At 46.2% G+C, this 14,231-nt stretch overlaps 1 protein-coding gene across 14 annotated transcripts in view; it reads right to left on the bottom strand.

Annotated features, from left to right (window-relative positions):
* Ablim3 (actin binding LIM protein family member 3) overlaps nt 1-14,231 on the bottom strand; it is a 115,429-nt gene that overhangs the window by 70,646 nt on the left and 30,552 nt on the right. For all 14 annotated transcript variants that reach the window (XR_012910275.1, XR_012910279.1, XR_012910277.1 and 11 more), the window contains one exon: nt 774-911. Coding sequence is in view for 8 of the 14 variants with exons in the window: in XM_075968503.1 (XP_075824618.1) it covers nt 774-911 (138 nt within the window). In the remaining 6 variants the exon portion in view is untranslated. The remainder of the gene's footprint in view (nt 1-773; nt 912-14,231) is intronic.

The following is a 14,231-nucleotide window of genomic DNA, read 5'->3' as shown; positions in this document are numbered from 1 at the left end:
ATTGAACTTTCAGCACATAAACCTGGGATCACCAGGTGCAAGTCCCAGGTTCCGGGTCAAGCTCGCAAGCGGTCTGCCAGGGCCATGGCTGCTTTGTGAACTTGGCAGCCTGGAGGCAGAGATGGGAGGTGCCTCAGGAGAGGTGTTTGTCAGCCCCCTGGAGAGGAGCATGGCTTGTGGGCGACAGGACTCTCTTTCAGATGAGCCCGCTCCCTTCCTGCTACAGTGATCCTCTCTGTTTGGGAATGCTGAGCGAGCCTTGGCGTAGGATGCAGGACACTGTGAGTCAGCTTTATGTGGGTAAGCGGTAGCAACAGAACATCTGTTTCCAAATGGCAAATCTTTTTTTTTTTTTCGTTAGACTTCTCTGCTGAGGACCGCCATACTGTCATAGAATAGCTGTACATCTCAAAGCCAGACTGGGTTTATCCACTGTAGCTAAACCTCTCATTCACTCTCTAGCTGATTGAGAGTCTCAAGCAGCAGTCTTCTCAGATGCAGATGTTAGCTCTAAGGATTGTCTTTTTTTCCTGGCCGGCCTCTGTTTCTCTGAGAAGGCCAGGACCTCCTCACACCCACCCACCCACCCACCCACCCAGCTCTAATCTCACTCAAGCGTCCCCTTGGGCTCCACACCACTTAAGAGCGAATTCCCAGCGGAAAGTGTTGGCCTTTACAGCTATCTCAACAGCTTGTTATATTCCCGTCCCTAAGCATGGGCTGGTAGGGAAGGGCCAAGAATCTGCCAAGGGAGCTGAGCCAGGGCCTCCTACCTTGACAGGTGAAGCATCTGATGTGGAAGTGGTTGTTGTGGACGCGGACCACTTCTCCTTTGCAGGTGTCTCCGCAGCGGTAGCACTGGATGACGTTGGAGCTGCCCCGGGGACTGTAAGGAGTCTGCTGGTAAGGAACTGGAAAAGGAAAGGAGAGATCACAGTCTAGGAGGTTCTAATTCTTGGAAAAGTCAGTCATTAGTCATCATAATCTTAACTAGGAGAATAAGAAGTAGGACGGATGGAAAAAAGTCCCCAGCACATGGTATATGCCGGACTGAGTGCCTCTGAGATGAGTCCCTGAGCCCCCTCCAACAGGCAAAGACTCAGGCGTGCACATAGCCTTTCCTTGCGACAATAGAACCCCAACTGTTGAATGAAGAGACACAGAAGAGGAAAGAGTGTGCTCACGTGCTGCATAAAGTCTGGGCCAAGGTCAGATCCCTGACAGGGGACCCTTGGCATCAGGATGGAGCTGGAAAGGCCCTATTGCCCCATGATGCTCTGGTGGAGTGACGCTTCAGAGCAAGGCGTTAGTCATGCGTGTGATACTGCTGTAAACAGACCCACTGCACTGCCAGCCCCGGAAAGTGCACACGATCATGTACGGTACAGAATATTTGACAATGATACTAATGACTGTGTTCGCTATACTATATATTTTATTGTTACTGTACAGCCAAGCTCCTTAAACTGTGGATCAAAGCCTGAGATGTGGTCAGATAACTGAGCCAGAGAGGGTTGAAAAAAAAATCTGACAACAGTAAAAGACTTCTGAACATGAAGCAAAGAAAAGAAAATTAATCCAAACTCAGATGTGTTGTGAATCTAGCTGTTCCTGGCAGCGCTCACCTGTGTTGCCCTGTGGGACTTTCCCGCAGGCTTGGTTTGGAAAGATGCTAGGGGCACTTCCCCTGCGCATGCCCTCCCTCTCTGCAGTGCTAATGAACGCTGCCTCAAACACCTTGGCTCAGATTTGAGACCATGGTATGCTTTGCACTATAGTGGTTTTACAGATCTACAAGGCTTTCTCCTCTCATAGAAACATAATAGTTTAATTACAGAAAGCAAAGACTTCTGCTTCTTTCCAACAGTCAGGCCCGAGCACGTAAGTAGTATCTTTGGGTTATACGGTGTTAGAACATTTAAAAAACTTCCATAAAGAAACTGTTAAGTCAATTTTGACTATAGATTGAGGCAGAATTTCCAATGATTTCTAAATGGTTGTAACAACACTTTAGCCGTTTTATATAACATATTTCTGCAAAGTGCCACTACTAACCCTGGGTAGTGCTGGAGAGATCTCCTCACTGTTAGTTAATCTTCTGTTTAGACCTACTCATGATTACTTTTGAGATCTACTTCCCATGAGATGTAGTTGATTTAACCACCCCAAAGTCTTGGAAATTGCGTAATAGGTACCTGCCTAGACCATAAGACCTCAGGTTGAAATGCCATTTGCAGCCATCTGATGTAACCTGATAAAGAACTTTGCCTTTGAGAAATCCAGTCTCTCTTATAGGTGGCCTTAGTGGTCTTTGATGAAACATCATTCAGTTCCTTTATTTCCACCCAAAGTTGGAGACATAGTTCAAAACCATCTGCTCATACTCTGTTAGAAGGCTCAGCCTTGTTCTGAAAATACCACTTATGCACGTAGACTTCATGGGTTTATAACTTACAGTTTGCCTGGACTCTTGAACTACAGAGGGGATCTAAAGACCACATCCTTCCAAGGTTCTTGGAAGTGCAGTTGTAGTCTGTCCACTGGAGTCTGGATGCCTTCTAGGCACATGAAGAGTGCACATGGTGACTGTGGCAATGGAATCTCCATGGAGATTGTGTGTGTTCCTTCGAGGGGAGAGTACTTGATTTGCATATTGCTGATCTCTTCACCTGGCTATAAGTGGAGGAGGTGTTGATGGTGTCCAAGATGTTGGAGTCTGGATCCATGCATATGCATCCCTCATGAGCAAGAACAAATCATGGTTGTCATGGCCTCCAAGACTTTGTTACGGCAGCACAACCAAGACAGTTTCTATCTGGTGCATCTGGCACCTGTTATTTTCCCTAACTAAATTTGGTGTTACCCACACCACCCTCAAGCTAGTTTCATAATCAGGAGGTCTATAATCTCTTCAACTCATCTCATCCACTCTTCTCTTTTTAATGACAAGAGAACAGGGTCTCTGTCTTTCCTAATTACAAGTGTCCTGAATTACAAGTGTGCTGTAGAACAAGGACCTGGCTGCTTAACCCTGAAACTGGACTCTCAGAGGTTTGGTAACTAGGGTGGAAGAAAAAAAAAATCATTTTTTTTTGTTAAAAAAAAGAGACAGTTTCACTGGCCTTGAACTCATCATTTTTCTGCCTCTGCCTCTCAAGTGCTAAGATTATAGGCATCACCAAGATGCCTGGCTCAATTTCATAATGCCTCTCTCCATTACTCATTTTTTCTTTTCTGTCTTCAGTTGATAAATCAAAGAAATGCATTCATTAGCCAGGTAAAGAAATCATTAACTAAATTTGAATGAGTTAACATGGAAAAAATGCATTTGCTGCCCTGCCAAAGGCTGAGAAATGACTCAGTGGTTAGGAGTACTTCACCCACGGCATGCAGCTCTCAACCTCCTGTAGCTCCAGCTGCAGAGAGCTTGACACCTTCTTCCGGTCTGTGTGCACACATGCATGCACCCAGGTGTGTGTGTGTCCTGGAAACATGGACTGGAATCATGGCCACCGTCTCTCCACAGCTCAAAACAATTCTCCTCGCCTAGAACATTTCATGAAACATTCCCTTGAGTCCAAGCCCTTCTCTTTCTTTTCTAACTTCTGCTCAGAGTCCCCTAGAAAATATTACACTCCCCCCTCCTCTCTGGCTCGTGAGAAAATATAAATCCTACTCATATGAGCAGCATGGTGGTATACCCCTGCCAAGAGAAGCAAAGCTGTGAGCCTGAAAAATGAAATAAGAACAAATAGTACAGCCATCCCCACGAGTGAGGAAAGCTTGGAAGGCTCTCAAATCCCCGCCAGACCCACAGCACACGTGTTCATCTATGACTTCTGATCTAATCTCTTTTCTAGTTCAAGGACCGCCATTCAAGAGCAATTCATTTTTTTCTAATTTAGAAAAGTGTCTTTGTGAGCTTGGTCCTCCAGAATTCAGTCTTGAGCCTGATGAAAAGAGAGAAAATTAGAGGGGGTGGAGGAGGAGAACAGGCCACTGTAAGCTGGAACTTCACTCTGTCCCTCTGTCCCCACCTCCAGGATTGGATGCTGCTGGGATGATGGGCACGGTCAAAGCTCTAAGAGTGTGTGATGTCTCTAAGTACATCATTAGCAGAAATCCAGGCACCCCTGGGAGAGCTCTTCCAGGTTGCCGATAGAGGCTGATTATAAAAGGGTGCTGTGACTTGATCTTTTTTTCAATACGAGGGAGGGTCAACAGACCTCTGGGGTCAGGGATGCTGGGCTGAGATAGGCCGCAGATGCCCCTGCCTTGGCAGCGATCTCATTTCCAGTGAGATTTTGTATTTTTTGGCTAATTAGATTAGGAAATGAACCTAACAATATTCTTTGTGTAGGTGTGTATAGGGACATGTGGAGAACACCCCGCCCCCCCATCTGAAGCTCCTGTCAAACGCTGATTTATTTGGATTTTCATCGTGATGCCAGCAGACAGAACCTGGCGCTTTGCACGCATGCGCTCAACAAGTTCAGTCACTGACCTTCCCCATCCCCCAAACGATGGGATCTGACTTGCTGATTTTCTCCTGGTCATTCTCTCACCCCACCTTTTCAAACCTATAAAGTAGGGAGGTGCACTTACAGGATTTATTACATTGATTTTATGGGTAAAGGTCTTTTAGATTCCAAGTTGATTTACATACAGATTCCCAAACTACCTCAGGCGTAAGGAACCTGTCCTTGAGAGCATCATTTAAGGGTGGTGACAAACCTTTGGGAAAGTAGTTCTGTTTGCTTGTGATATAATCCCTGGCATTGCCAGGTTTAGGCAATGTAGATTATGTGATATGCCCTCAACATACTTCTAGGAACCTCTGACTTCTTTTAGAATTATTTAGGTGACAGTCACCACTGTTGCCAGCCCTCAAAAAGTGCTATCTAGTGGTGTATGCCAGGCTGGCAGACAACAGCCGATATCTGCATTGTCTAGTACACTAGTTGCCAGCTGTATGTAGCTGCTGGACATCTGAAATGTGGCTAGCATGACTGAGTTTTGTGTTAATTTTAATTAATATAAGCTTACATATAAGTAGCCATGGGTGGCCAGTGGCTAACATACTGGACAGTACAAGTAACAGTTTCAAAAATGCAATGTGAAAGCCGGGCAGTGGTGGTGCATGCCTTTAATCCCAGCACTTGGGAGGCAGAGGCAGGCGGATCTTTGTGAGTTCGAGACCAGCCTGGTCTACAAGAGCTAGTTCCAGGACAGGCTCCAAAATCACAGAGAAACCCTGTCTCGAAAAAAAAAAAAACAACCAACCAACCAAACAAACAAAAAAACCCAAAAATGCAACGTGAGGCAGAAGAAATTAAGCCTGGTTGAGTTCTGGCAATACAAAAACAGCTCATATAAATTATCTTACAGATACTACCTTTGACATAAACTCTCTCTCTCTTTTTTTGAGAGAGAGAGAGAGAGTCTTCCTATGAAGTTTGGAGGTTAGCCTAGAACTCACAGAGATCCTCTTGCCTCTGTCTCCTGAGTGCTGGGATTAAAGGTGTACACTCTCACACCTGATATAAATTATTCATTTTTTATCCCCAAAAGTTTTAAAATTGTATTAAAAAAACAATTTGTAATTGGGACTAATTACACGTGCGCGCGCCCCCCCCCCACACCCTGAATTTGATATGGAAATGATAGGTTCTGAGCTGTGTAAAAAGCACTGATTTTCTTGGCCTGGAGAGACAGCTCAGTGGTTAAGAGCACTGGCTGCTCTTCCAGAGGACCAGGGTTCCATTTCTAGCAACTGTAGGTAGCTCACAACCATCTGTAACTCCAGTTCCACAGAATCTGATGCCCTCTTCTGACCTCCAGGAGCACTCCATGCACGTGGTATACAGAAATGTATTGAGGGGCATACACATTAAAAATTATATATACATATATATGCAGATGACACAATTTTCTTCTCTTTTATGGTTGAAATGAAATAACTGCCATTGTATATATATACACACACATCTATATCTATCTATCTATCTATCTATCTATCTATCTATCTATCTATCTATCATCTATCTATCTATCACATTTTCTTTATCCATTAACCTGTTAATGATTCTTTGACTTGGCTCTAGTGAAAAGTTATCTGATGATCAGCAGTGTGCAGACATGTCTGTTGTATGTCTACTTACATCCCTTCAAGTATATACTGATAAGAAGTATTGCTGGGTCATATAACAAGTCTAATTTTAACTCTCGAGAACCCTCCACCCTGATGAGTATAGGGAATTTACATCCCCACCAACTGTGTACGAGGGTCCCCAACTCTATTCTCATCAGCATCTGCTTGTTTCCAGTGAGTCCGGATTCAGCATCGGATTCTGCACCTGTGTTTCCTCCCTGGCTATCTTTTTATGCCTTTCTGCACCTTTCTCTGAGCAGGCTGGTAGTGACCCGGGTTCTGTTTCCCTTTCTTTCTAATTTTGGATCAATCATATGACTTCTCCAGCCTCAGCCTTGTTCTTGGCCACCATGCATCTTAGACAACATGATTTATAAGGCTCGCTCTAATTAACAAATGGTTTTGCCTTTGTGGTCTGCTTCTGGGCTTCTCTTCTTCCACACTTCATCCTCTCCACGAAATGGTCTTACATTTAAACTAGACTCTGTTTTATGTGATCAGATTTATTAGTCTCTTTAAAAGCAGATAATGGCCCAGTCTCCCTCATAAGCATTGTAGCTGAAGTTATGTTCTTTCTACCCATGGGCCACCTGTGCCATCTCTTCTTCCTTCTCCCCAAGGGTCACCTGACCTTGGAGATAAAAATGTTCTCACATTTTAATAGAGTGTCTTTAGAATGCTCTTTAAAAACTAGAGGCACCTCTGCTATGCTGGAGTATAATTAAAAGAGCAACAAAATTGACTTGGAGACAGCCTAACAGCTTGACTAATTGGCTCAAAGTGTAATAAAAACAGCTGAGTTTCTGGTTGCAAGGTGAAGCATCAAGCAGAGAACCCACTGCTTCAGCAATGAGCTGGCGATGGCCTGGGGCCCAGAGAAATGCACACCTAGACGGGGTGCAGGATGCAGCAGCTGCCACATGCAGCGTGCTGACTTCATTAGAACCCAAAGTACCCTGAGTGTGTTCTCAAGTACTAGTTAAGTACCAAGGAGACCCAAGTGTGGAAGCCCGCACTTTGTTGCTGAGTGGCTGTGTGAAAGGTGAAGGAGGTTTGCATAGGAATGGATCTGGTAACTCACAATGGGATATTGGGTTTGATTTCAGAGTTGAAACAGTCCTGTGGGCATGATCTAACTTCCTAAGATGAGGTCACAGAGGCACTAATCTCTGCATTGAAAGAGGAAAAGCACAGGGCACGTTTGGATGCTGGGGTGTGGGTGGACTAGGGTGGGCTCTGGATTGCAGTCAGTTGCAAAGTTGAGCCTTCACTTTCCTATCTTTAGAATGGGACGAACTCAGCATTTGTATTAAGTAACTTAGACTGTGCTCAGAGTACTCTTTGACAAATTACTTAGGCTCAAAAAGCAATAACTAATTTCAAAGTCCTCTCAAGTCCTGTATCCTTACTTTGAATCTGTTCTTCCAAATTTACCCATATCAGCTAGCCACTGACCCTGGCTCAGATTGTTCTTAAATCCCCTGCTCGACAAAGCCAGCAAGGGTTCCTTTCTGTCCCTTCCTGATGGCTGTCAAAATAAAGCTGTTGGTTGCTGACCGCTAGCTCCTCCCCGGAGCCTTCCGTCTAAGGCTCTCTGTGGGCCACAGAAGAATGAGGAACCGGGCACTTCCTGCTGTGAGACTGAGACGAGATCTGCCTGTGCAACGTATTTTGAGCACGTCTGTTGTCTCCGAAGAGAGAGCCTGGGCTTTGTAGTGTGTGCTTATTTAGAATAAGTGAGTGATGTGTTCTTATCACCTCGGAAGGCCATGTGTGTGTCATGAGAAGAACGCTCAGACCTTTTGTGCAAAAAGGGGCTGAGAGGTCGCACATATGCACTGGTTTGGGAGCCCTTGGGAGCCCCATGGGGCGAGTGCCATGCTTTTGTCTACCAGTTTCCTTGCAGCACTGAGCGTGTAGTACATGCTCATCTTGATGATGAGCACCATCTTGATGATTCATCATCTCATTTGATGAATGAATAGAAGAAAGACCAAACTGATTCATGGAACCACTGAGCAAATGAATAAGCTGAGGCCCGCCCAGGGGAGAGGGGTTTGTCAATTTTGCACAAACCATGGAGGCTTGCCTCAGGGTGCAAGAAGTGTCCGTTTTAGAACAACTGGACCGTAGTAGGCAAACCCAGAGGTCAGCTCGGCTGGCCCAGAGCCCAGGTTCTAGAAAGCTGGTCAGAGAGTTTAGAAAGGGTGAACTTATCCTAAGCTAATGGCCATGCTGAGGTCTAGTGTGGCATAGGTGACCAGGCCAGTTTCCAAGATTTAGAGGCCTAGGGTGAAGCAGGAGGGTAAACGCAGAAGTCAACTTTGCCAGGGCAACAGATAAAACACAGAGGGGTTCCTCTCTGTCAGGAAGTGTGCTCACCAAGCTACACGGGTCCTCCTAATGAGTTTCCTTCACTCAAGGAAGAATGCCACTCCCCGTATTGTATGGATGAGGAAACTGAGATCCAGAGAATTGGGGCTACGTGCCCAACGTCACACAGTTAATAGAAGACCAGTCTGTATGGCTCTAACTGGAACTCAGGCTCTGACCGCAGCCATGGTCTGCTGGCAGGGGCTTCTCTGCAGGAGCCCTGGGGATGAACAGCTAAAAGGGTGTCTAACTTCCTCTGACAGCAGCTATTTAATCTCTTAAAAAGCCATTTAGAAAGAATCCAGAAACAACGACTGGAGGATCCTAGGGTATAGAGTAAGACTCCTGTAATTCAGCACCCTTAACCGAGGAGGAAGCAGCCATGACAGCCGTTCTCAGGCCAGAGCATGTCGGTCCTGAGTTTCCCTGGCTCAGGCTGAGAGAGCTTGGCAGGAGTGCATGCTGGCCCTCGAGAAAGATGAACCCTGTAGGTGCTGGCTTCTGTAACAGGGTGGAGGCACGAGTCTTCTCAATTCCCCAGGTCTCCCCACAGATGGTCCTGGCCTGGCCGTAGTTTCCCAGATCAGCAGGTTGGGAGCACAGTCTGATACACGTGAGGCCTCTTTAAAGGCAACAGAATGCCCTCTGCAGCCCTGCTGCCAGGCTCGCCAGCATGCCTCACAGCTGTGACTGCCTTCTTCCAGAGAGTGTTGTCGGTACATATGTCAGAGCGGCAAGCTCTTGGCCAGACGGGCTGCCCCTGACAGCTGCTGCCACAGCCAGTTACAGCAGAAGGACACATGTCAGCATGTGTCTGACATGAAATGGGCTTCATGGCAGTGAGCATCATGAGTGAGGAGGCACAAGTGGCCGCCACACACTCAGAGACACAGTGACTTCTCACAATTCCCCTTGGCTCTACTTGAATTAGGTCTATCTCTATCTATCTATCTATCTATCTATCTATCTATCTATCTATCTATCTATCTATCTATCTATCTATCTATAAATATCTATGTCTCTTTTGCCATAAGTGGAAAGCCTATTTGAGTTACTTTGCCCCTTCCTGCCTCCCCTCCCTGTCTGCTGTCGGCGGTGCCTGTGAGCATGGGCTCTATCCAGAGGGCTGGCACTGGGTTTCCTTCTAAGGACTCAGTTTAGATGCGCCTTTTCCTTTCTTGCCCAGAGAGCCCCCTCCCGGCCCCCAGGCAGAGGAATAATCTTGTTAACTCTGAGATAGGAGCTCTTTCTGTCCTCCCTAATTTACGCTTTGTGTTGAACATTTGAATTTGCAGTAAAGCCCTTCTGTTCTTCTGAAGGCACAGGCTCTGGAAATTCTAAAGCCAGGAAACATCTCTGTCAGCTCTGCTTTCTGAAGCCCTTCCTGACCCTGAGGCCTTGTTCACTGAATAGGGGTGGGGAGGGAGGTGCCAACCCTCCGTGCTTCAAAAATATTGTTTGGCCATCTTGGTCAAACTCTCCAAAGCTGGGTAAGAATGGCTGGGAACAGGCAAGGAAGATGGATGGAGAAAGGGAGACTGTACTAAGTCTCTGCTAGCCTTGGGATTTTTTTTTTTTTCATTTTGGAGCAGGCTCCCATCAGTCAATGCCAGCTCTCTTATCCCTCATCTCCTCCACAAACACCCAGTAACAGTTAGTTAGTAGAGAAGTCTGTATAAAGCGGCTAACATTAATTGTGCCATCATCATCGCTAAACCTTCATCGGCATCGTATCATTTAATTCTCACAACCACCCAGGAGACAGACACTACAGGGAATTCCCAGGCCCAGAGCAGATGATTAATGTGACCGAAACCACCACCCAAAGGCCGCAGCTGAGTGCGCTCAGCATCTGTAGGTCCAGGAGAGAGAGGCCCACTCTTCTCTTTTGCCCTCCCTCTTTGGTGGGGTGTTCTCAGCAGTACCTCCTGTCCAGGGCACCCTAAAAGAAAGGGTCATGCTCTTCTCCCTGCTGAGTCACCGGGACTTTGGACCTGCCTGGACATTCTCAATGGGGAGAATGTGGTTGTCTCAACCTGGCAGCCCCTTTTCCAGCTGCCTGCTCACTTCACAGCTTATCTGAAAAATACCATTTGGGTTTTGTCTGGGGCCCTGGGAACCATGTTGGAAAATGGAGGCCCTCAGGAAATTGGCAATTGTCTTTGTGCTGAGTGACTCAGTTCCCTGGCCCCTGAGCCAAAGGCTTCAATATTTATACAATGTTTGCTTCCTGAGACCCTGGCAGCCCATCAAACTCCCATACACTGTAGGGAAACCTAGGGGATATCGGCTAGCAAACTGGTTCCCCTGGACTTAAAGGTTTTCTCATTAGAGTGGAGGGGCCTAGAAACATCGAATCTTCTAGAAATACCTAGAAGTTTCTAAGTTCCTCCCTCCTCCCCCACATAGAATGCAAATAGATTTTGTCCTGGTTGTTATCCAGGGAATTTCCCTGGACCAGTTGTTGTTTGGCTTGGACGTGCCTCCCCAGACATGCTTTATTTGGTGGCCTGGTGTTTGTGTTTAAGGTCTTCCAGATCACCATGGCTCCCCACCACCAGCCACCCTCTGGAAATGTCGGCACTCAAAGGCTCAGGGTTCGGACCCTAGCTGAGAAGCCAGGTAGATGAACTCAGAACCAGGACAGTCAAAACAGATCACTGTTCCTCTACCCCCACCCCCCAGTCTGCTCCTGCCTCACCCTACCCACATTCTCTCCCTTTACAAATATAACCATGAGCCTCCAAGAAGGGAAGAAGTTGCCCATGGTCCTCATTGCGCTGGCCACTTGGGGAAAATACTAAATTTCAGGCCAGGGATGTTTCATCGGAGGGCAGGGCACAAGTTTTGGAATCATGGAAGCTACTTTAAGCTCTCTCCACTCTCAGATGTCTGTGTTTTTTGAGGCTCTCTTCAGTGGGCAAAACCCTGGGCCAAACGCTTGGAGTCCTGCAATGCTCCCCTCACGACCTTCATGATGTTCACTAGAATCTCATCACCTACTCCACAGAAGCCCAACCTAGCTGTAGGCCTTGGCTATGAGGGTATTAACCATCTTTCCAACTCCTCTTCCAGCCCCTTCTTTCTCATCCCCTCCTATCCTCTAACATTCTCCACTCTCTCCATCATTCCTCTGTCTTCTGCATCAGATAACTGTTCCTTTGCTGCTTCTCTGGGAAGTCTCAGCATTTCCCTTCCCGTTTCTGGGGCTTGTTTGCCTACCTATAAAGTTAACAGCTGCATCATGGGATCTCCCAGCTTCCTATCACATTCTATATAATTGAATGTATAGCAAGTACAGGTTGCAACATGCAGTTCCTTTAGGGGTGTTTGATGGGGATGGCAAAACTGAACCAAGGTACCCCAACTGAAGAGACGAGCTATCTAAAGCAGGAAAAAATAAAACTACTGAGTCCCAGGGACTGTGGTCAGAAACTATATTCTGTCTGTAGGCCATCATTTTGGGTCTCTGCATCTATATAGGCAGATGACCACAAAGTCACTTTCTATTACTGTCTGAGACAAGCCACATGCTGTTCCCAGGCCTGTAGGACCTAGAGGGACAGAGTATTTCTGCAATGAGGTCTCGCAGAGCTCCAGGCTAGAGAAGGAATCACCGTATAAGCTTGTTACTATCAAGGTTTCCGTGACTTTACTCTGGGGCAGGAAGCTGTTTTTAAACTCTTTTGGGCCATGACCCCGGATATAAATCTGTGAAACAAGGTGTCACTATCAAAGCCTAGCACACATAATACATGCTCACATTTCCTTTTTCTTTTCTGAAAAAGAAAATAATTCTATCCCACTATTTTATTCCATTTTATTTCAAATGCTGTCTGCTACCAAATAAATTGATTTTGAGCTCTGCTAAGGGGTTGTCAGAGGCTGGAAGACAGCCAGATGATTCTAGCTGATGGTAGGCTGTCCAATGTGGTAGGTAGCCTTGGCCATGTGACTATTTAAATGACAATTCATTAAGATTTAACATTCAAGCCAGGCAATGGTGGAGCACACTTTTAATCCCAGGACTCAAAAAGCACAATAGGTGGATCTCTGAGTTCGAGGCCAGCCAGGTCTACAGAGTGAGTTACAGACAGCCAGGGCTGTTACACAGAGAAACCCTGTCTCAAAAACCAATAAATAAATAAATGAATAAATAATAAATAAGCAAAAAAGACAAAGAAGATGAACATTCAATTCTGAGTTATACTGGACAGTTCAAGTGCTCCATAACTACACAGACTCCTAAGCTGCTATCCTGGACAATACAGAAATAGAATGTTTTCTTCAGTCTATGCTGTTCTATTCGACATCTGGTTTAGAGCTAGCTTCATAATGTTGCCAACAAAGAGCCTGACATCCAAGGTCCTTCGAGAGGGTTATGAGACTGGAGTCCATGGAATTGGAACTAATTGAAGCCTCAAGGATATCTGCCCGTGGTTAGGAGCAGTCGACACAAGGAATAGGCCTTGAAGGTTCATCCTTGCTCACATGGTCACAGATCCCCGTCTGAAGCCTATGTTTAGCATGCAAGGTAGTGGATACAAACCTCAGCCTTTGCAGAAAAACAGAAGCCAGTTTCCATTCCCTACTGGGCAAGTGTGGAGAGAGACTGGGCTACAGAACCTGTCAAACCAGGGCTCATATCTAGGCTTTGTCTCTTCCAGGTTGTGAGTGTGAGCCAGGGGCTTCATGTTCCTGAGCCTTAGTTTCTACTTCTGTAAGGTGGAATAATAGTATTGCTTTTCAGAATTTTTGAAAGACTCAGAAAGCAGTATGTCCATAGCAACCAAAGCTTGACACAATCATAATGATGACACTACTACTAAAAGTTAAACATCGAGGAACTATAAAATATGGACACACTTTTTACCCCAAAGGAAGTTCCAGGCTACAGTAAGGTGTATATGATAATGATGGTGGTGATGGTAATGGTGATAGTGATTGTGGTGTTGTTGATGGTGGTGATGATGATGGTGGTGATTATATGATGGTTGGTGATGGTGGTGATGATGATGGTGATGATGGTGGTGATAATGATGGTGGTGATGATGATGGCAGTGATGATGGTGGTGATGATGGCGGTATGATGTTAGTGATGATAGTGGTAGTGGTGATAGTGGTGGTGATGATGGTGATGGTGGTGGTGGTGATGGTGGTGATGGTGGTGATGGTGGTGATGATGATGGCAGTGATGATGGTGGTATGATGTTAGTGATGATAGTGGTAGTGGTGATAGTGGTGGTGATGATGGTGGTGATGGTGGTGGTGGTGATGATGGTATGATAGTAGTGGTGATGGTGGTGATGGTGGTGGTGGTGATGGTGGTGGTGGTGATGGTGATGATAGTGCTGGTGGTAATGATGGTGATAATGATGATGGTATGATAGTAGTGGTGATGGTGGTGATGGTGGTGGTGATGATGGCCGTGATGATGGTGGTGGTGGTGGTTGGTGGTGATGATGGTGGTGGTGGTGATGATGGTGGTGATGGTGGTGATGGTGGTGGTTGGTGGTGATGATGGTGGTGGTGGTGATGGTGGTGATGGTGGTGGTGGTGGTGATGGTGGTGGTGGTGGTGATGATGGTGGTGGTGGTGGTAATGATGATGGTATGATAGTGGTGGTGATGGTGGTGATGGTGATGATAGTGCTGGTGGTAATGATGGTGATAATGATGATGGTATGATAGTAGTGGTGATGGTGGTG

The sequence above is a fragment of the Microtus pennsylvanicus genome, chromosome 4 (genome assembly GCF_037038515.1).
Source record: "Microtus pennsylvanicus isolate mMicPen1 chromosome 4, mMicPen1.hap1, whole genome shotgun sequence".
NCBI lineage: Eukaryota > Metazoa > Chordata > Mammalia > Rodentia > Cricetidae > Microtus > Microtus pennsylvanicus.
The sequence above is the reverse complement of the archived record's forward strand: the minus strand, read 5'-3'. Positions and strand labels throughout refer to the sequence as shown.